The following is a 20,084-nucleotide window of genomic DNA, read 5'->3' as shown; positions in this document are numbered from 1 at the left end:
CCGTGGGCGGGGCGTGGGCGGAGCGGAAAGAGCTCCGCCGCCATCGCTACCGAGGCGGAAGTGAGCTGGGCGGGTGCCATCGCTACCGAGGCGGAAGTGAGCTGGGCGGGTGCCATCGCTACCGAGGCGGAAGTCACGTGCCCCTGTGTTAATTCATGTACTAATTTGCGTAGGAAGGGACTTTTTAAGACTCGTTTTGTTCCACCCCCCCCACGGTCAGGGACTACTAGAACACGTTGCTCCAAGCCCCATCTAATCTGGCCTTGAACACTTCCAGGGATGGGCCGCAGCTTCTCGGGCAATCTGTTCGCTGCGAGGCAGTTCAGGTTAATTGAGGAGAGCGACAGGTGATACTGAGTCATTCCTCTAATGAGCAGGTGGAGTCAATTAGCCCTGTTTAATTGGTATGTAATAAATAGGAGCCGAAGGTGAGCTGAAAGAAACAGACCTATAGTTACCTGCAGTTATAGGCGTGTTCTTTGTAAGGCATGCCAAAAAGATACACTTCATTAGATAATATATATATTTGTACCATGCTCTTCCCTGCTTGAAGAACACCCCACAACACGCGGCATCATTCTGTATTCGCTCCCAAAATCCCTTCAGTTTACCTGAAGCTTTCCTGCTCCCGTCTCAGCCTGATCTTTCACGAAAGGCCCTTAAAAAAAACCCAAAACATTTCTGTGATCAAGGGAAATATTCCCCTCATTTTGTATTCGGGAAGAGGAAACACCTGGACGGTGCGCCTAGGAGTGACTGAGCGAGTCCCGGGACGCTGCCGGTCGCAGACTACATTTCCCTCAATACCACGCGGCACCCACGCAACTAATCACTGCTGGCACTACACTTCCCATGAGACCTCGCGTGAAAGGTGCGTTCAAACGGGGCGCTGCGCGGCGCCATGCCCGCTGGGATGTGTAGTCTCGCCGTGACGCGCGTTGCCGTCACGGGGGTGTTACCGGGGCGGGCGGGGCCGGACCGCCGCCAGCGAGGCCTTGTTGGCGGCGGGGGGAGCCGGCCGGGCCCGCGGCCGCTGCACCATGTCCGCCTGCCACAGCTGCGCCGCCGCCGCCCGCCTGTTCGGCTCCACGCTGCCCTCCGCTCGCAGAGGTAACCGCGCTCCGGCCTCTGGCCTTCCCGCACCGGGCCCGGCGGGGTTGGGCCCTGCGGCCCTGAGGGGAGCCGCGGCCCCGCCGTGCCCTTATCGCGCTGTGACAGTGGCGGGACACGGCGGCCTTTCCCCTTTTTTTCTCCTTTTAACTGTTTGCTGGTGTCACCCGTGCGGTGCGAGTGGGGGTAAGGGCAGCGTTACGTGGTGTGAAGTATCGGGGAATTTGCCCTCGCTATGGAGAAATGTAATGCCAGAGTAGAGTTTATTTCAACAGAAGTGATGTTCAGCAGCTGTCGGACAGTGTATGTTACTCTACAGCGCGAGTAAATGTGTTTAATTGGCTTAAAAATGGCTTAATTACCTTAATTAAGTAAAAGCCTACCTTTGTGGCAGCCTGAACTTAAACTATTGCTCATAAAGACGGGCTTAGTTAGCAAAATTAATTATTTCCAACTTGGTAGAAGGACGAGACTGTGCCAGCTACTCACTGGAAGTTGAAGGCTGTGGGAAGCTGTTCCTTTTTTAGGTTTTTTTTCCTTGTTTACCCTTTTCATGGTATTCTTGAGAGCAGACAAACCAAGTGCTGCTTTGGGGGAATGGTAGAGCAACCCCAAATTGTGCTGAAAAATCTCTCTGTTGCCACATTGGCAACAATATTTTCAATTACTCTACCCTCGGCAATAGCCTGATGAGTCAGAGATCATTTACTGCTCTTAAGAGGTGAGTTAACTCTTTGTAGGTGCCTTTACATTTATATCTCAAATATCACCTGTGCTGGTTCAGACCTGTACTTTCAAGTCTAGCCTGTCTGCCCTTATGCAACCCCTTTGAAACAATCAACTTTAAAGCAACTGCTATTTGTAATTCATTACAGAATTATCTTTTTTAAAATTTGTGTGGTTTTTGGTCAGAACTAAGATTCAGAGTTAATATGTAAAAGAGCAAATGAGAATAAAATGCAGATAGAACAATGCAATTATTTATCCATCAGCTTTAAATGAAAGTTATTTAAAAATAAATGTATCTTATTTTTGTGTGTCTTTTTTATTAAATTGTGTCTTCTGCCAAGTGCTTTGTTTGCTGTTGCTGGTTGGTGCCAGCTTGAGAGAGTTCAGAGTGCACAGATCAATGTAATCAATGGAGTGTTATGTGGGACAGTTAGTTTGTCACAGTCTCCTGTCACTTTCCTGACCAATAGATGCCTCCAAGATCCCCCAGGCTTGGCCCAAAAGTCAGCATTTATTTCATCAAGTATCAGTTAAAGGTTAATAATGTGTTAGGGAGCTTTCCATCACAAATCTGAGCAGTTCCATTGCTGCCAGCGACATTAGGTACATGTCCTTTGAATTTAGTGCTTAAAAAAACCATCACCTGAGCCACCAGTTCCAGGTGTGTGTGAGCAAACCCTGCCAGCAGTTATGTATTGGAACATTTATCTGAGTCTGGATTGGTCAGTGGCAGCTGCCAGGCATTGGAATGTTGATTTCTCCTGAAAATCTCCCTCTGGGCTTATTGACACAAGGAAGTAGAGGTGATAACTTTTACTGCTTCATTGTGTAATTGTACAATATGGATATTTTATCCAAAAGACCCCACTCAGACCTCACAATAAGCACATGAGGCTTTTCATGCTTAGCCACCAGCTGATGTAGCAGTAATATGGTTTTTTTTTTCCCCCTGGTTTAGTCTTCACAGCTCAGTAATCAGTGCTGTGTAAGGTTTCATAGTTCATCCCATATAGTTTCCAGTGCATTTTCTGTCTCACAAGAGCACTCTGAATTAAAATGAGGACTGAAATGTTCGAGCTTTTGTGTTAGTGCTTCTGCCTTTCTCCACAGGCCAAATCTCCCTGTGTTACAAGGAAAGTTGTGTGACTTCAGGTTTTGTTCAAGGGAGGTGAGGTGGTTGTTGTTTTATTTTAAGGGGTCTTTTCTCAGTTTGTAAACCAAATCTCAGTAAAGGAACCATCTCTGAGGAATGAACTTCCAATAGCTGCTCAGAGCAGCTATTGCATTGTAAACACTCACCAAAGCTTATTCTTTTCTGACAAGTGCACTTGGCACACAGAGTTGTTAGAGTTCTCTACACATTCAGTTAAAAGACACAACTGCTTCTGAGAGCCAGCCAGTGTTTTCAAGTTTTCTGTGATGTTTTCATAGCTTATCCTATGTAATCTAAAATGTGTTGCAGTGGCACTCAGCAGATGAATTTAAAATGGGGAAGCTCAGTGATTGTTATTCCTCCCTCATGTTTACATCCAGAAGCAATGCTGTTAAGAGATTTTTAAAAGATTAATTTTTAGTCATGTTAAAAGTAGCTACAAGTCATCTTCAGGTTCAGGAACCTTAAGCAGCATGTAAGTTAATAAACCAGCTTCAGATCTCATTTGACACTGTCATCTTCATTGTGACTTTGTACAGACCAGTAAGAGTTTTCCTGGTAAATTCAGATTCCTCTTCTTTATTTTTTCCCTTCTTGTAATAGTAGCATGGTGAATTTTCAGAGTATTCTCTTTCAGCTAAGCTCCCAGATCTTGGTTGCTGTTGTTTCTTCTTTCAGAGCAAATGAGCTATGCTTCTCTTGCCATTCTTTCTTCTTATTTTTTTTTAAGAGTTTTTGGGTTTTCCATAGGATTCTCTCATCCCTGTAACAATAAAACTATGTACTGTCAGCAGATTTGCATTTGCCATTGTTGCTATATAGCTCTGCTGTCAGTAAGGCACAGCAAGGTCCTTATCAAAACCAGAAAGCAAGTGAGAATTTGCCACTTTAACTGCAAGAGATGAGATATGGATTCCAGGCTGTTGTTGATGTTGAAATCACAAGCACAACATATGTTGGCTCACGTCATACCGAGCCACGAAATGCAATCCTGCCGGTGTTGCAAGAGGAGGAAAAAAGGCTGTTTAGTTTCCCAATGAAGTTTTTTTTTTGTGTTGGCAATAAGGTATTTCAGCAAAGTTAAGATTACGCTGAGTTTGCCGGTGCAGGCCCGTCGGTGAGTGCCAAATAGGACACGGCTTCTCGGTTTTCCTCAGCACAACTTTTGTTGCCAAGAGGTGCCTCAAATTCCTGGAAACTAATTTTTAGTGGAGTTCCCAAGTGAAAGCCAAATCCAGACGTGCAGTTATTGAGTCTGAAACACCTGAATTTGCATAATAAAGCGACTCTTCAAAGTTTTCTCTTGGGGGGGTTGAATTATTTCATAATAAAAACTGTAAGTTGATTATGTTTATCATTCTGAGGATCAGTTTCATAACTGGGATGTTCCCTATTACATGCCACAATGAGACTCTCAATTGTCTGATGTTAGAGGACCTGGAATTACACTGGGGTCTTTTTTTGGAAAACCCAGGCAGCTTTTAATGAGATGAACATTGAGGTGTTAAAGGTAATTTATTTAGAATGACTGAAATGTGGATGTTCAGAGCTGATTTTGTACCTTTAAGCCCCACATAAAGTAAATAAGTTCTGAGATTTGGTGGCAATGGAATGAAAATGGGAGTATTTTTAGTATTTAACTTTTTTTTTTTTTTAGGTATTACTTGTGGTCGTACACGCATCCCTGTTTTAGGAAAACTTGGGACTTTTGAAACTTGTTCCCTAAAACGAATTCCTCTTAGAAACTTTTCAGAAACACCAGCATATTTTGCTTCAAAGGATGGTGCAAGCAAGGATGGTTCTGGAGATGGAAGCAAGGTAATCTCCACAAACTGGGGGTTTCAATACTTTCTGTAAAAAGTTCCTTAAATTTCTGTGATTTTTTTTTTTTTACTTAAAATTAATCTTGAAATTTTGGCCGACTCCAGACACTTCTAGTCCTTCAAATTGCTGCAACTGGCAGTGAAGAAAAAATAAAATATATTATGAATTTGTTAGGAGATAAACCTGGTGCTCCCAAGTAGACTTTTAAAGTACATTTTAAATGTTTCTGGGTTTAGAACTGATTTGTCTTAAGTAAGACAAGTCAATGAGGACATGAGCTCACCTCTTGTTGTTATTTGTAGTCTATTTTTATCCTAGTCATTCTCTATAATTATAGTTAATAAACAGCTTCTTCAGATAAATGATTACCTGAGAATAGAACTGCTCTTTAGTCAGCAAATAACATTTTGAGAGTTCACAGGCAATAACTTTGCCTTAGTATGGTGTGTTGTGAACCTGAGGAGCTGTCCAGGTGACACCAGTCTGTTCTGAGGGTGCAATTAAACTTTTTTTAAAAAAATTAAAAATTAAGTTTTTATTTTTTTCTTGAAAAGGGTTGTAAGGAGAAATCAGTAGGCAAGACAGGTTTAAAAATTAAGAACTGCCTTAGAAATGGGAAGAGAGATTTTTGTTGTTTCCTAAAATAGAACTTGTATTAATCAGAGTATGAAGGCATAGATACAGATACAAGCAAAAGATGCAGTATTTCCAAACACTTTGAAATTCATGTTTTAGTATAGATTGCTACAGCTGCCAAGGAATTGAGAGGAGCTGTGGCTTCAGAAACCCTTGGAATCCATGCAGTTGAGATAACACAATTCTCTCTAAATATTATTTATTTCCTTGTCTGTCATTAAAACATTAAAATACACTATTAAAATGTTAACATAGCTTGTTATTGTTGGGCATGTGCATCCAAGACTGGCAGACCTGGGAAATGCAGATGTATTTGTAAATGTAAAACACTGCCAAGTCTTTATGTTATATTCTTCTAAGTTTCTAAAGCCTTTAAAAAAATCCTGACAATAGCTACGTTGTTATTCAGCTATTGCAAAATTCCAGTTATTTGAATCCATAAGCAAATACTGTACCAGCTCCATTGTTTGGGGTTAATTGTCTGGAAATCTCTTTTAGAAATCTGTTGGTGAGGGTGGTGGCAAAAAGTCAAGCTCTGGAAGCTCTGGGAAAGGAGGGAACCAACTGCGCTGCCCAAAGTGTGGGGACTTGTGCACACACGTGGAGACCTTTGTGTGTAAGTTTTCCTTAAAACTTCTTTTTTTTTTAAATAGGTACAGATGTGACTTTGTGATTTAACATAGTCCTGATAGCTGTGTGTTAGCCTACCTAATTACGTGATGTCAGAAATTTTGTTATGCTTAGTTTGGCCTTGTTGGTGTAAATATTTATTGTTTCTGTGGGTACATTTGTGTACATCCCATGATGTGTGGGAATGTGGTAGTGCAATTCTTGTTGTATCTGTGAATATGCATTTTTAAAATAGTTCATGGCATTTTATACTTAATACCATTTTAACTACAGATACTTTCATATCTCTATTATATAAGTATGCACTTTATATGTATTAGTAATGTCTGTCCTTTCTTTCCTAAATAATGAAACTTTAATCTTGCATGTACTATAACCAAAGTGCTTATCCAGCAGAGGAATTAGTATTTGACAGATGGCTTACTAGAACAGTCTTCCATGGCAAAGTCAGAGCTATAATACATTCCACATAGTAGGCTGGAAAGTCCAACTAGAAAATCCAAAATGCCTGTTCTCCAGCAGCAATTGCTACTTTATTTTCCTTTTTGTTTTTTAAAGCATAATCAAAATTAATGCCATTTATTCTTTAGGTTCTATCAGACTTGAAGATATTTCATACCTTATTTCATCACTAATGAGACCAGCCTAGAAAACAAAAACTTTTGTCAGAAAGCAAATCCCCATTGTTAGTTGGTGGGGCTCAAGGAGGAAATATCAGGTCATAATCAGACTTGTGCACTAAGAGGCTTAAGACAAGGTCAGCAGAAACGTGTTCAGCAGTTGTTAATATAACAACTGGCAAAAATAATGAGTGGATGTGCTGTTATTTCCTGCTACTCATATAAAGTAGTATTTAAAATGATCAAATGTCATGAATCACAGGACAGTTCTATAATAATAACAATATATTTCTTTATGTTAGACAAAGGATCAGTCCTCAGTTACTTTTTCCCCCAGAAATAAGGTTGTTTTTCCAGTTTGTTTGAAACTATAGGCAACAAGGTTTTCTGCAAAACCTGGCACTAGTTCATGGAACTAGAAATATGATCCTGTCTGGTGTTCAGTGTGGTCTCTCCCTGGACTAGGTGTGGTTGGGAACAGTTGAAGGATTTTTAATCTCATTTGCCTCCTTATGATTCATGAACAGGCAGAGATGTTTTTGAATCTCACTTCACTGGTGTGTTTCCCTTGGTACTGCAGTTTGTGCTTTTATCTGGAAATACCATTCAAGCATTGTCCCAGAACAATCCTTGGAAAGCAGAGATGCGATTTAGTGTTTTGTCAGTGTTGTTGGGAACATTTAAGCATGCCTGGAAGCTTCCTTGGGAACAGGATTTATTCATACCAACACTATGGGAGAACATATCTTGATAGATGAGATTTAAAATTTCCAAGTAGTGAACCCACTTAAGTTGCAGCATCAGAATAACACAGGTTCTGTAAACAGCTTGGGACTGGAAACACGCTTTTTTTCCAGAGTTCCTGTGAATCCTGATGAAGATTTTTCTGGACCCGTGTTACTCTGGTTTAGTCTTAATTTGAGCACACTGCTTTCTAGCCACTCTATAAAGCAGCTGAAAAACAGAGCTACTAATTATCTTGAAATTTATTTGAAAAAATAAAAACTAAGAAAAATAAATCTGTCCCATTCTGCCCAAAATGAATGGGTTGCAAGTTGTATTAAGGCTACTGTAACTTGATTTTTGTGGATAAGCCCTTGTTGCTTAGTCAGGAAAAATGATGAATTTGCTCAGTTCTGGTTTGAATTGCCAACCTGCAGAGCCTTAAATAAATATCTAAAACCAATGGAAAACATGCAATTAGCATTTGTTTCAGTTTAAATATTAGATTTTCAGTCATTTTGAGAGAAGTAAAGAAGCAAAATACTGAATAAAAGCCATGTTCATTAGAAAATTAATTGCCACTGAGTGGCAGTGTGACAGGCTGGTTTTCCAGTGGAGTTTGTTTTTGATGGAGCTTCACTTTGTATCTGCAAATCTTGCAGAAAGATTTGCTTGGCAATGATTTTCCAATTAACAATGAAGGGAAAATATGAGGCAAACAAAAAAGTCATTTTGCTTTGACCTCCTTTCTCAGCAGTTCCTGTATTGTTTTGGGTTGTGAAAGTCTGTAAAGAGAGTTTGTGATCAGTGAAATAAGACTTGATCCTCCGATGTGGTGAAATCCAATCGCTGTAAAGCTGATTGACATAAGAAGCCTTATCTGGATGCTGCTTTTACTGTCTCCACCTGATGCCATCAGGTTACTCCATCCTCCAAACCAGCACCTCCCTGCTACTCAGAAGCTTCCCTGCTTTCTTTTTCCTGGTTTGGGTTTTATTTTACCTTAATGCAGTTTGATAGGAGCCCATTATCTCAACCCTACAACTCTTTTTAATTCTCTGATTGTTTTTGTTTCCTGTATGTTTTATAAAAACCTGGCTTTTCTTTTTGGCAAGGTCAGCTCACAGAAACTTTAGAAATGCAGCCTCTGTGGCAACATTGTCTGATTAAAAACAACACTTGACTTGCATTTTGGCACACTGTAAATATTTGCAGACATCTTAATGACAGGGAGGTAATTTGACATGGATTTGATGTGCTTTTATGTGTTTGCTAAAAGAACATATGAAAACATGCCAGTATTTAGGATGAGCGAAGTTTCCTGCAACTCAATTGTGTACTCATAGGTTTTTTTTTTAGTGAAGTTTTAAAGATGCCTCATAGTACTCTAACAGCCCACTTCTTATTTTCTGGGTTTTTTTAAACCATTCATGTGGCTTTATAAAGTGAACAACTATTCTCATGTCTATTCTACCCTAAATCAGCCTTGTATAAGGAAGGAGAACAGCCTCATGGCTGTAGTCATCAAGAATATCAGAGGTGTTTTCAGTGAGCCTTGGGAGAAAGGTTGGGTTGTTTTTTTCCCTACAATATTGTTGCTAAATAATAGTTATATAAGAGGAATGGGTTAGTGCAAGTGGATTTCCATCACATTCCCATGAGGCAGAGAGCAGTAATTTGGAAGGTTGCCAGGAGAACTTTCAGGCTGTTACCCAGAATTTCTTTGAATTGAAGTTAATAAAGCTGTGTTGCTGGCATTATTAGTTGCTACATTCTTAAAGTAATCTGTTGGTCTTGCTTATCCAGCTATAAGGTGGGATTAATGGTAAGAAAAATCCCACCCACTCTTCTTTTGCTGATGCCAGTCCTATGGGAGACAACAAGTTATAAATAAGCAACTTGTTTATTGCTAGAGGGTGTTGTTACAGTTGCTGGTGCTACAGTGTTCAAGCCATTTTCTAAAAACTTTTTATAATTTCAGAAGTTCTGGCATTAAAATTTTCAGTGGGTTGTTTTTCTACATTTTCTGTACTTTTAATTAAATACATTTACTAGTATATTTCCTTTAAATCTATCCTACTGCTTGTGATTTGCATTTAGTACCATAGAAATAGGGCTAGAAAGGGTCTATTCTGAATTACTTTATTATTCTTCTCTACTGTCTGTTTTTATCATTTCAACTTTGCTTTACCAAAGGAAAAGAAAAGCAATGCAGGTTCTCATTTTCAGGCTTATGAAACCAACCTTTGCAGATTTCTTGAGACACAGTTCACAAAGTCAGCGGTAGGAGGGTTTTTAGCTTTTGGAATTTGAAAGAAATTCATTCTAGTCTTGACAGTAAAAATAAATAAGCAGAAGATCTTGCAAAACATCAAAGTCCTGATGGTGTGTTGCATACCACAGCTGCCTCTTGTTGGGATGAGCCCTTTGGGTGACCCCCCCTGTGCTCAGTGTCCTGGGCTTGGATGTCTCGGGCCTGATCCAGTGTTCTAAACCAGTGGGATGCAGAGAGCAGGAGCTGCCAGAGCCCTCCTGTAATGCTGTCTTTGATATTCTAGACTGCTTCCCTGCACTTTCGTCTGTGCCTAACCACAATATTTTATTTTGCTGTCAGTTTGAGAGTTAGGAACATTTCCTGCATAGCTAAAGTATTCTCATTTATTTTGTCTCAGAAGTGCAAAGTGTCCTCTCCTAAGTGTGGTGCTACTGGATAAGTATCAAAAAGAGTTTTTGTTTAATCCATTGTCTGGTTGCTGCCCAGCATTCCAATTTTTGGAGGGCAAAATGTGTTTCTTCTGTGTCAAATTTCATAAGCCAATAGTAGCTTTTAAATGTTCTAAGGTGAGCGAGGGAGAAGTGTTATGTAAACAGAGTGACTGGGCTGTCTTACAGGTGCTTGTCCTGTGTGATGAACTTGGACAGAAGCAATTCTTCTTACTGATTTGTTTGACCTTTTCTGCAGCTTCCACCCGTTTTGTGAAGTGTGAAAAGTGTCACCACTTTTTTGTTGTCCTGTCAGAGGCAGACACAAAAAAGAGCATCATTAAAGAGCCCGAGTCAGCAGCAGAAGCTGTGAAATTGGCATTCCAGCAGAAGCCACCACCTCCACCGAAAAAGGTATGTTCTTAATTCCACCCAGAGTCCCCTTGTGTTGCAGCATGGAGAAATGCTTCCCATAATCTGCATCAGGTGTGTGATGGGCTGCTGGGACAAAGCAACAAACAATAAAGATGATTAGCTCATGATTAAACCTTTGTGAGCCGTGTGCAGAGCAGCTGATAAAGGGAACAAGTAGATCCAATAAAGGTATTGGAGCTTGTTTTCCTCTGTCTTTGTGACTACATTTTCTCCTGTGACCTTGAGGCTGACCTCGGCCCTCACCAACCGTAGTAACTTTTCTTTCTTACTGTGGCCTTGCATTCTCTATCCTTATTTCAGCATTTGCTTTCTCAAGCAGCAAAGCCTTTTATTTGGTGTGGGTGAGAGCTGTAGCTGATTAACTTGTGGCCGTGGTCCTTCTGAAGTCATTTGGTTTCCATCTGGAGATTAGTGAGGAAGCCTTTTATGTTTCTCAGTTCCTGGTGGACTGTAATGGTTTCTGAACATGGCCCCTTGATAGGCCTCTTTTCAGAAAATAAGCATTCTTAAAATTTCTGTTCCTCTTAAAAATTTGGGCAGAAATGGCAATGGGCTTATATATTAGTAGGGCAGAACTGACAGACACAATAAGAGTGTGTAAGCAACAGATTTTTTAAAGTAAACTTATCAAGAGGAATATGTTTTGTATTTTAGATGTTAGTTTCTGTTTCTCAGGTCTGTAACAATTCAGACCAAAGTCCATCTTTTGCAGAATATGCTATTTTTCCTTTTCTGCTGCAAGATGATTTAGAAGTGTTATTAAGATTAAGCTATTTTTCAGATTTACAACTACCTCGACAAATACGTTGTTGGTCAGTGTTTTGCCAAGAAGGTGCTTTCAGTTGCAGTGTATAATCATTACAAGAGAATCTACAATAATATCCCATCTAACCTGAGACAGCAAGCAGAAGTTGAGAAACAGACTTCTTTAACACCAAGAGGTTTGTATGATATTTGGTATTTTTCTGGTCAAATAAATTACCATTTTGGGGCCCTAACTTAATCTAAGAAAGGGTTTACCCTGACACTAGATGTTCTATAGTTTAAATGATCTGTAAGAATTTCTACTAAATATAATTTCCATTGTGAACTTCTGTGATTTATTTAAATGGTAATAAGAGAGTTTATGATGCTTACCATATTAAATGCTTACCCCTTTTTACTGATACTGATTATGGGGTATTCTCCTTTAACTTTCTAAAGTGAGTCTCCTAATTTTTTCTTTCTAATCTCATTTACGACTTAATGGTAAATCTGCTGCTTCATCTGCAAGCAACAATGCAGATCAGGAAGGTGATATTTTGCATAGTTAAATTGATGAGTACTTAGATTTCTAACTTCCTTTGCTCCTGCTGGCAGCATCTGCAGGTCACCCCTGTATTGTTCCATATCTAGCAGGTGTAGATGGAGTTACTCCTGGCAGTACTTTTGCTGCTGAGTAAGTGTGTAGCTATGTTGATCTAATTTATTTTTAGAAGTGGGATTAAGTTACCATCTCTGACTCAAAGTGTACCTTGGGTGAGTTTTTTTTAAGGTGTTTTGTTCTGTCTTGCAAAAGTTACCACAGAAATCTTCTTTGTTTTTTCTTGAATTAACATAAATCTTTTAAATGAGGAGGGAACATTAGTAGCACTTTCCTGGTAATGGTAAGAGTGCAGCTCTGTACCTGGCACCAGGAAGTTCCTGACCCTCCACAGGGAGATAACAGGGTCCATGCCCAGAGAGGCTGACAGTAAATATTTACATATTTCAGAGTTCTGTCTTATATCAAAGCCTTACATTATAACACTCAGAGAGAGTTTAAGGAAGCCTCTTCAAAATTGTTACTGCTTTTTTTCCCCTTCCATAATTGGTTTTAAAGTGAATAATCTAATTAGAGGTAATATTATAAGTAGATAGCTTGCTGGCATTTTAAAAAACATGCAATTTGGGTTTTGGGTAATTTTGACAACAATAAAAAATAGCTCTTGTGGGGATTTCTTTTTAGAAATACGTTCATAGTCAGTGATAAGATGTATTCAGAAGAGGGCAAGAGGTGGAGAATTTATAAGCTTTTATAAACTTACTTTTTTATGACTGTTTTCATCCTCTCTCTTAGAATTAGAAATCAGAAGACGGGAGGATGAGTACAGATTTACAAGTAAGTGAACCCTCTCCTCATGTCCTCCTCTGCAATACCTACTTTTACAACATGGAGAACAGTCTTTAGTGACTGCTAGTTTGAAATGTTGGGTGAGGTCCAGTGCTTGTACTTTTTCATCGTGGAAATTAACAGCTTGGGTTTATTTCTTCTCATATGTTAACAAAAAAACTAAAAGAATTACAGTTAAAATGAGTAAATTTGTAAGGACTGAAAATTTCTCCTTTTAATGTAGAGGAATACTTTTAGGTAATCACTGTGCCATTGGAAATTCTTTTCCTGTACACCTTTGCAAAAGTATGATTGGAACTCCTGTTTGTGTAATAATTGTGCTGTATTTCTGTTGCTTTCCTCTCTGTAAGCTTCTGTGCAGAGAGAAGTCCAGGTTTGCAGAAGAACCAAGCTGTTATTGTGTCTTTAAGGTAGTGACAGGCCTCCTTGGTGCTCAAACAGTGTTGTTGTTGTTCTCTTCAGAACTCCTGCAGATTGCTGGAATCAGTCCACACGGTAATGCTTTGGGAGCATCAATGCAGCAACAAATGAACCAGCAGATACCTCAGGAAAAACGGGGAGGAGAAGTACTAGATTCACCCAATGATGACATTAAACTTGAAAAAAGTAATATATTGCTGCTTGGACCAACTGGATCAGGTATACAGTTGCATGTTTCTATAGGTGTCCTATTTTTCATGGAATTTGTTGTTAATGAGTGATTTTCCTCTTCTGTGATTATTCAGATTTGGTTTATAAAAAAACTAAACTGTGAATTTCAAATTGGGATTCCAGTGCTTTCATGCTGTGTTAACATGCAGAGCTAGTGGCCCTAAAGAGGAACAAGCTGTAGTTGTGTAGTTTTCTTTTTTCTTTTTTGAATGCCTATATTTACAGACTGAATAAAAGATGCCACTTTGACTAAGCTGAAATAAAATGCATTTATAGTTTCTCTGCTTTAGCTGGCAAGCTGAGGTGCTGCAGTTAGTGCTGTTTCACCTCTGGGACAGATTAGTTGCAGGGGGTTGGAAAGAGAGATTATTTTGTATGTTCATAAGACTTGGGAGTGTTTGTGCTGAAGTGATGGCATTTTGCAGACTTTTTGGGAGAACATTCACTAAACAATATTTTAATTCTGTTTCTTCCCAACTTTGAAGCAGGAGCAATTGGACTTTGCACTGCACCCTGAGTGTCTGCAAAGGACTACTGATTTATTTAATCTTTAAACTCTGCAAGTACATGTACTATGGTTTTTATATTGTGTGACATTTTGTGATACTGTATGAATTTCAAGCTGCCTTAAATGTGTATTATTAAACTAAAACTAGAAATACAGCCTGCCAATGTAAAAACCACTGCTTATGAAAGCTATCTCCCTTGGAAAATACTTATATTAAGATGCTGGTATGATTCAGAATGTCTCAAAAGAGTTAATGATGATCCTGTAGCAAATCCTTGAATGGTTTGGGTTGGAGGTTACCTTAAAGCTCCCCTTGTTCCACCTCTGCCATGTGCAGGGACACCTTTCACTATCCAAGGCTGTTCCAAGCCCTGTCCAACCTGGCCTTTGACATTTCCAGGTACGGGACAGCCACAGCTTCTCTGAGCACCCTGTGCCAGGGCCTCACCACCCTCACAGAAAAAGATTTCTTCCCAATATATCATCTTCTTCATCCCACCTTCTTTCATTTTAAAGCCACTCCCCCTTGTCCTGTCACTACACACCCTTGTTAAGTCCCTGTCCAAGTACTTGGATTTGTGTGCTCTAAGAGAAATGTGTGGCAGTTCTAACGTGCAGCTTTTCTTTTACCAGGTAAAACCTTGCTGGCTCAGACTCTGGCTAAATGCCTAGATGTCCCTTTTGCTATCTGTGATTGTACCACCTTGACTCAAGCTGGCTATGTTGGGGAAGATATTGAATCTGTCATCGCAAAACTCCTGCAAGATGCCAACTACAATGTAGAAAAAGCACAGCAAGGTAAATGTTTAATGTGTTTCAGAGACTGTTCATTTTGTTGAAGGGCTCTAAGCTTTTGGGACCACCAGTATTCCTGAAAGTAATATTCTAGCTGCACGTACCCAAAGTTTATATCAGAATAAATCTGAAAAGAGCTCAATGTGTATCTTCTAGTATTATTTTTGTCCATAATTGGACAAAATTACATATGTTTTTGCTGTTGGGAAGTAGAACAGACTGCTGCGCTCTCAAATCTTATTATTCTCTGTAAATTCTTGCTTCCCTTTAAAAGTAGGGTCTTCTTTAAACCCATTTTCTGTAACTGCAGGAATTGTTTTTCTGGATGAAGTAGATAAGATTGGCAGCGTTCCTGGTATCCATCAGTTACGGGACGTTGGGGGAGAAGGTGTTCAACAGGTAAATGCTTCCATGGAGTGATTTTACTTTCTGACTGAACAGGATGTAAGATCCTGTCATGTCAAACAGCATGGGAATGTATGGAGTCATGGTTCTTCAGTTCCTTAATTATTCACCTTCAAAAGACACATCTTTCCTCTTGACTTCATTAAAAAACATAATCTCAAAAGCAGTTTGGGGCATCCTCATGGAAATATTTTAGTTCAGAAATGTCTTTGCAGCATTCAGACAGTTCATAATGTAGGCAAGGGCAGGTAATATTTCCCATTTAAGCAAAACTCTTAAAGTAGCTAATCATTATATGCATAATGTGCATAGGAGCCACATTAAAGGAAAGTTTTTGTCCTTGAGTGGAATTGTCTCAGGAAAAACTGACTTTTCTGGACTCTTGCTGTTAATACAAGAGCATAAGGGAGCAAAAAATACAAGTGTATTTGTGAAAGTGAACATATCCTGGTGTGCCCAAGTGAACATACATGATGCTACACGATGGAAATTTTTCATTGCTTATTTCTTCTTTCCTTCTTAGGGCTTGTTAAAATTACTTGAAGGCACAATAGTAAACGTTCCAGAGAAGAATTCTCGGAAGCTACGTGGAGAAACGGTGCAGGTTGACACAACAAACATCCTGTTTGTAGCTTCTGGTGCCTTTAATGGCCTTGACAGAATTATCAGCAGGAGGAAAAATGAAAAAGTGAGTGTATCAGACTGTGTCTGGGCTGAAAAATCATCACCTTGATTACTATTCACAATACTGACTTTTAACAGTCTTACTGTATTTGTAAACACATCAAATTTATTTATTTCAGCAAATGGTGATAAAAACCATCATCATCTTAAAATACCTGGTCTTGCAGTTCACTGTTTTATAGATTAATATCTGGGGATAGGGTTCTGGCTGTAGCATTCTGACAATATGTGTTCCCTGACTCTACCAGTAAAGGAGTGACTGAAATGGAAGTTATTGTTCATGTTAATTCATGTTGCTTCCCATGTAAGCAAACTTGCCTGCATTTGCTTTACTTATGAAGTGTCACTGGTACTTATAAAATGACCAGAACATGTTGATGACCTTCTTTATTTTAAGCAAAAATGGCTCTTGTACTGATGTATTAATCCTTCACTGAAGAAATTCAGTTTTATAAGAAACTGATTGTATGCAAGGGGTCTAATTTTACTCTAAGTAGTTTCTTGAGCTCAGATTAGTACATAACAATATAATCAGTCACTGCAGATTTTTAATACTCACGGAAAGTTGATTTATTTACATCAAGAAAACTCAATTACAGTTCTCTAAGCAGAACATGTTTCTTTTGCAGTACCTAGGATTTGGGACACCATCTAACATGGGGAAAGGCAGAAGGGCTGCAGCAGCAGCTGATCTTGCCAATATCAGTGGAGAGTCTGACCCACAGGAAGATATTGAGGAGAAGGATCGCTTGCTGCGCCATGTGGAAGCCAGGGATCTCATCGAGTTTGGCATGATTCCAGAATTTGTGGGACGTTTGCCTGTTGTGGTTCCTCTGCACAGCCTGGATGAGAAAACCCTCGTACGAATTCTTACAGAGCCACGGAATGCTGTGGTTCCTCAGTACCAGGCACTATTCAGCATGGATAAGGTTTGAGTTTTTATCTGTTGACTCTGGTGTTCATGTTTATAAATACAGTGTTGTTTTTGGTAATGCTTGTACTCAACATGCTGGGTTATAAATGAAATTATTAACTGAACTTCCCATTTTTCTCTGTGTAGTGTGAATTAAATGTAACTGAAGATGCATTGAAGGCTATAGCCAGACTGGCCCTGGACAGAAAAACTGGTGCCAGAGGTCTTCGATCTATAATGGTGAGTGAATGAAGTCTTATAAACAATAAATGAAGCTTCCTGGATTTGTGTGTATGGACCTAATTGTGACCATTTCCAGTGAAAACCACACTTAGTTCTGGCCCTTACATGGATACAGTAAGTCTTTCTAAAGCTGTGAGTATTCAGAGTTCTTCCAAGGAGACTCTCTAGCTCTCTCTGTTTATGTGAAGGAAAGCATACAGAAATATTTTCCCCTCTATTTTCCTGTAGGAAAAGCTGCTGCTGGAGCCCATGTTTGAAGTGCCCAATTCTGACATCGTATGTGTGGAAGTTGACAAAGATGTTGTAGAAGGCAAAAAAGAGCCAGGATACATTAGGTAAAACCGTAACAGAAGTAGCAGAACAGACCAGTAATACAACTAGACAGGTATTCTGATGGAATAAACACAAATCCATGCACACAACCTAAAAAAGATTCAATGCTCTGTATATTGTACACAGCTGAATTAGTGCCTGTTCTGTTCTAGAGACTTTGGAGTTGTATTGCTTTAGTTTTTAAACAGAAATTTTAAAATAAGCATATGTGAAGTTATTTTTGTGTGTGTATAAACTTGTGTGAAAATTTGAAATTCAGTTGACTGTACTGAAATTTCTGAAATGAAACTGTTTCCTTATTCCTACTTTTTGTCACTGATATGGGGGTTTTTATACTTGCTCCAGGCTGCAACAGTTTTCTACATTACTCTTAGAGCAGTGGAGAGCCACAAGGGCAGATCTATTGATTTACAGAACTCTTCCTGAAATAATCAATTTAATGTTGTAAAGAGTATGGTAATGATGTGGAATGTTGAAAATGCTGAACAAATCTGCATTAAAAAAAAAAAAATCCAACAATTCCAATGAATGAAGGATGGAATTGAGAGAGAATGGGTCAGGTTAAAACTGGTTAAAAAATAAGTTCCCAGATTTCAGGTCTGAAATTTAGGAACTGTGTCTTGGTTTTTAGCACTGACAATGTTGTTTGAGTGGCTTTCTCCACTAAGGTGCATTTACTTATTTCAGCACCTTGTCTGTGCTGAAGCTTGTCTCAGCCTTGTGTTGTTGGAGGGAGTGAAAAGCATTACACTGATGGTTGCTTGAAGTGATTTTGTATAGCACCAGAAATATTATGGATTGAATCAAACAACTTACTGAAAATCAGAAGGCTAATTGAATTCAGTTAATGAGCCTGTGTGCTGGTGGCACTGCCAATGTGCACAGCAGCATTTCCAGATCAGAAGGTCAAAACTTCTGTCACGGGGCACCGTGCATGTGACATGTTTGTCAGAAACTATGGGAAGTGTCTGTTTTTTCCCTCTGTGTCTAAGGTATCTGATCTTTCCTTTCAATCCTAGGGCTCCCACCAAGGATTCATCAGAAGAGGAGTATGACTCTGGAGTGGAGGAGGAAGGCTGGCCTCGACAGGCAGATGCTGCAAACCATTAAACACTGTCAGAACTCTCACCTGAAGAAAGCTCACTCGGTTCTTTCCTTCCTCTGGCTCCAGCCTGATCCTAAAGGCACTGGATCTGTCTTGGATACAACTCGTGATGAGGAACTCCATTAGCTAAATCAGATCGTGTATTTTATTGCAGCATCACATTGATTTTGATGGACAGAGTGTGGACTGGGATGACATAATGTTCAAATATGAATTGTATATTACACTTGTTCAATTAAAATGTATAGCAAATGCAGCAGCACCTGCACTGCCCTTGCCAGAAACTGAACCAGCAGTGCAGGTGCTGCCAATAGTTAGATTTAATAATAATGTTACTCTACAAATGGGAAATCAAAATTAATAATTAGTAGAGGGTGAGTAAACTATCTTAGCTCCTGGTACGGCTCACAGGGGGTTTTGTTCAGGTCAGTGTTAAGAGTCCTGCTGGTGTGTGAAACCCAGTGGGTGCTGGAGTGATTTGTTACATTGGTGGGAGAGGAAACCCTTTTGGAAAAACTGGGACACGCTTTGTGACACTGCTGGGAGATTCTGCTAAAATGTGACACTGGTTTGTTACAGTAATTTGAATATCAAATGATATCCTTCACATCTCCATTGGGAGCTTTAGACACCTTGGATAATGTGAAAGAAGGTGAAGTCAGTCATTTGCTGGTTTTCCAGAGGGGTAAACAAGATTCCTAGGAAGCAGTAAAACCATCTAAATTTGGATGAGAAATCGCCATAAATTTTTAAATATTAATGTTCTAATATAGTACATTTTGTTTAACATATTGGAACTATCATGCATCAATTTTTTGGTGCCAGGTATTTGCCCAACCTATCTTATAATGGTAAGAGATGAAAGAAGTAAATGTATAATATTTTTGCTGTAATCAGTAGTGATTGTTCACATGACAGTGCTTTTTAAGTTATATTCTCAAATGCTAGTATTGCATCTTGTGGGTTTGTCTTTGGTTTTTAGTCTCACAGCAAGCAATCCTCCCTCTTATGTTTCCACCAAAATAAATTCAATCCTTTAGGAAAGTGTAAAAACACTAAAGGACCTGTATGTTTTTGATTTGTTTCAGGAATTAAAAGTGTCGCTTACAGCTTTGTTTTGTCCTTCAGTGAAAATGTGGACTTGAGTTTCCCTAAAACTTTAATTCATACTATTTAAATAAAACTTTCATCCTTCTTTTTAGTCTAGTGGATGTTTTAGGACAGGAAAGGATACTTAAAATCTATTGACCCTATTTTTGTCATTAATTTTTGTCATGTAAATTTTATGTAATACTTGTGTTCTTCCCTAGCAGCAGTGACATGCAGTTGTAGCCAGGTGCAACAGATACTTTCCGTGGGATTTCACATTTTTTTCAGGTTAAATTACCCACTAATGGTTCAGAAAAAGCTGCGTTTGGAGTTGAAGATACTTCTAGAAGCTTGGGCCCCTCGAAATGGGAATCTGTGGTGAACTATCTGTAACTGCATCCTCACTTTCCTTTTTGTAGAGTGAAAACGTGTAACAGCTTTTAATTCTGAATCCTTTTATTCAAATCCTTTTTTAAACAGATAGAAAAAACCACCACATTTTAGATGAAACTGTTCAACAACTTAGTTTTGAAAGTTGTTTGGAATTCTGTAACCAAGAACTGTTTTTAAGGAAACAAAAATGCCGTGTAACTACAGTTTGTACTTCACCTCTGGCGTTTGAATAAAAGCGAATATTCAAGCA

General features: G+C 39.2%; 2 protein-coding genes across 9 annotated transcripts in view; one reads left to right on the top strand and one right to left on the bottom strand.

Moving 5' to 3' along the window:
• The window catches only part of SPG21 (SPG21 abhydrolase domain containing, maspardin), an 11,886-nt gene extending 11,032 nt beyond the window's left edge, over positions 1-854 (bottom strand). The window contains exon 1 of the mRNA XM_086848814.1: positions 612-854. The gene's annotated coding sequence lies outside the window, so the exon portion shown is untranslated. The remainder of the gene's footprint in view (positions 1-611) is intronic.
• Positions 213-20,084, top strand: CLPX (caseinolytic mitochondrial matrix peptidase chaperone subunit X). 8 transcript variants are annotated; one of them, XM_086848795.1, is made up of 14 exons: positions 213-871; positions 4,650-4,810; positions 5,951-6,068; positions 10,388-10,542; positions 11,345-11,504; positions 12,662-12,703; positions 13,178-13,354; positions 14,508-14,672; positions 14,980-15,068; positions 15,598-15,762; positions 16,388-16,687; positions 16,819-16,911; positions 17,143-17,249; positions 18,267-20,084. In XM_086848795.1, the coding sequence occupies exons 1-14, from the start codon at positions 853-855 to the stop codon at positions 18,355-18,357; spliced, it is 1,842 nt and encodes a 613-aa protein (XP_086704921.1). In that variant the 5' UTR covers positions 213-852; the 3' UTR covers positions 18,358-20,084. The 8 variants fall into 8 exon arrangements, with proteins under 8 accessions (XP_086704921.1, XP_086704926.1, XP_086704924.1 ...); XM_086848800.1 differs by having other exon boundaries at positions 17,143-17,299; XM_086848793.1 differs by lacking the exon at positions 213-871 and adding an exon at positions 907-1,110.

This window comes from Cyanistes caeruleus, chromosome 13 (genome assembly GCF_971803275.1).
Source record: "Cyanistes caeruleus chromosome 13, bCyaCae1.hap1.1, whole genome shotgun sequence".
Classification (NCBI taxonomy): Eukaryota; Metazoa; Chordata; class Aves; order Passeriformes; family Paridae; genus Cyanistes; species Cyanistes caeruleus.
This window is presented reverse-complemented; position numbering and strand designations above follow the sequence as displayed.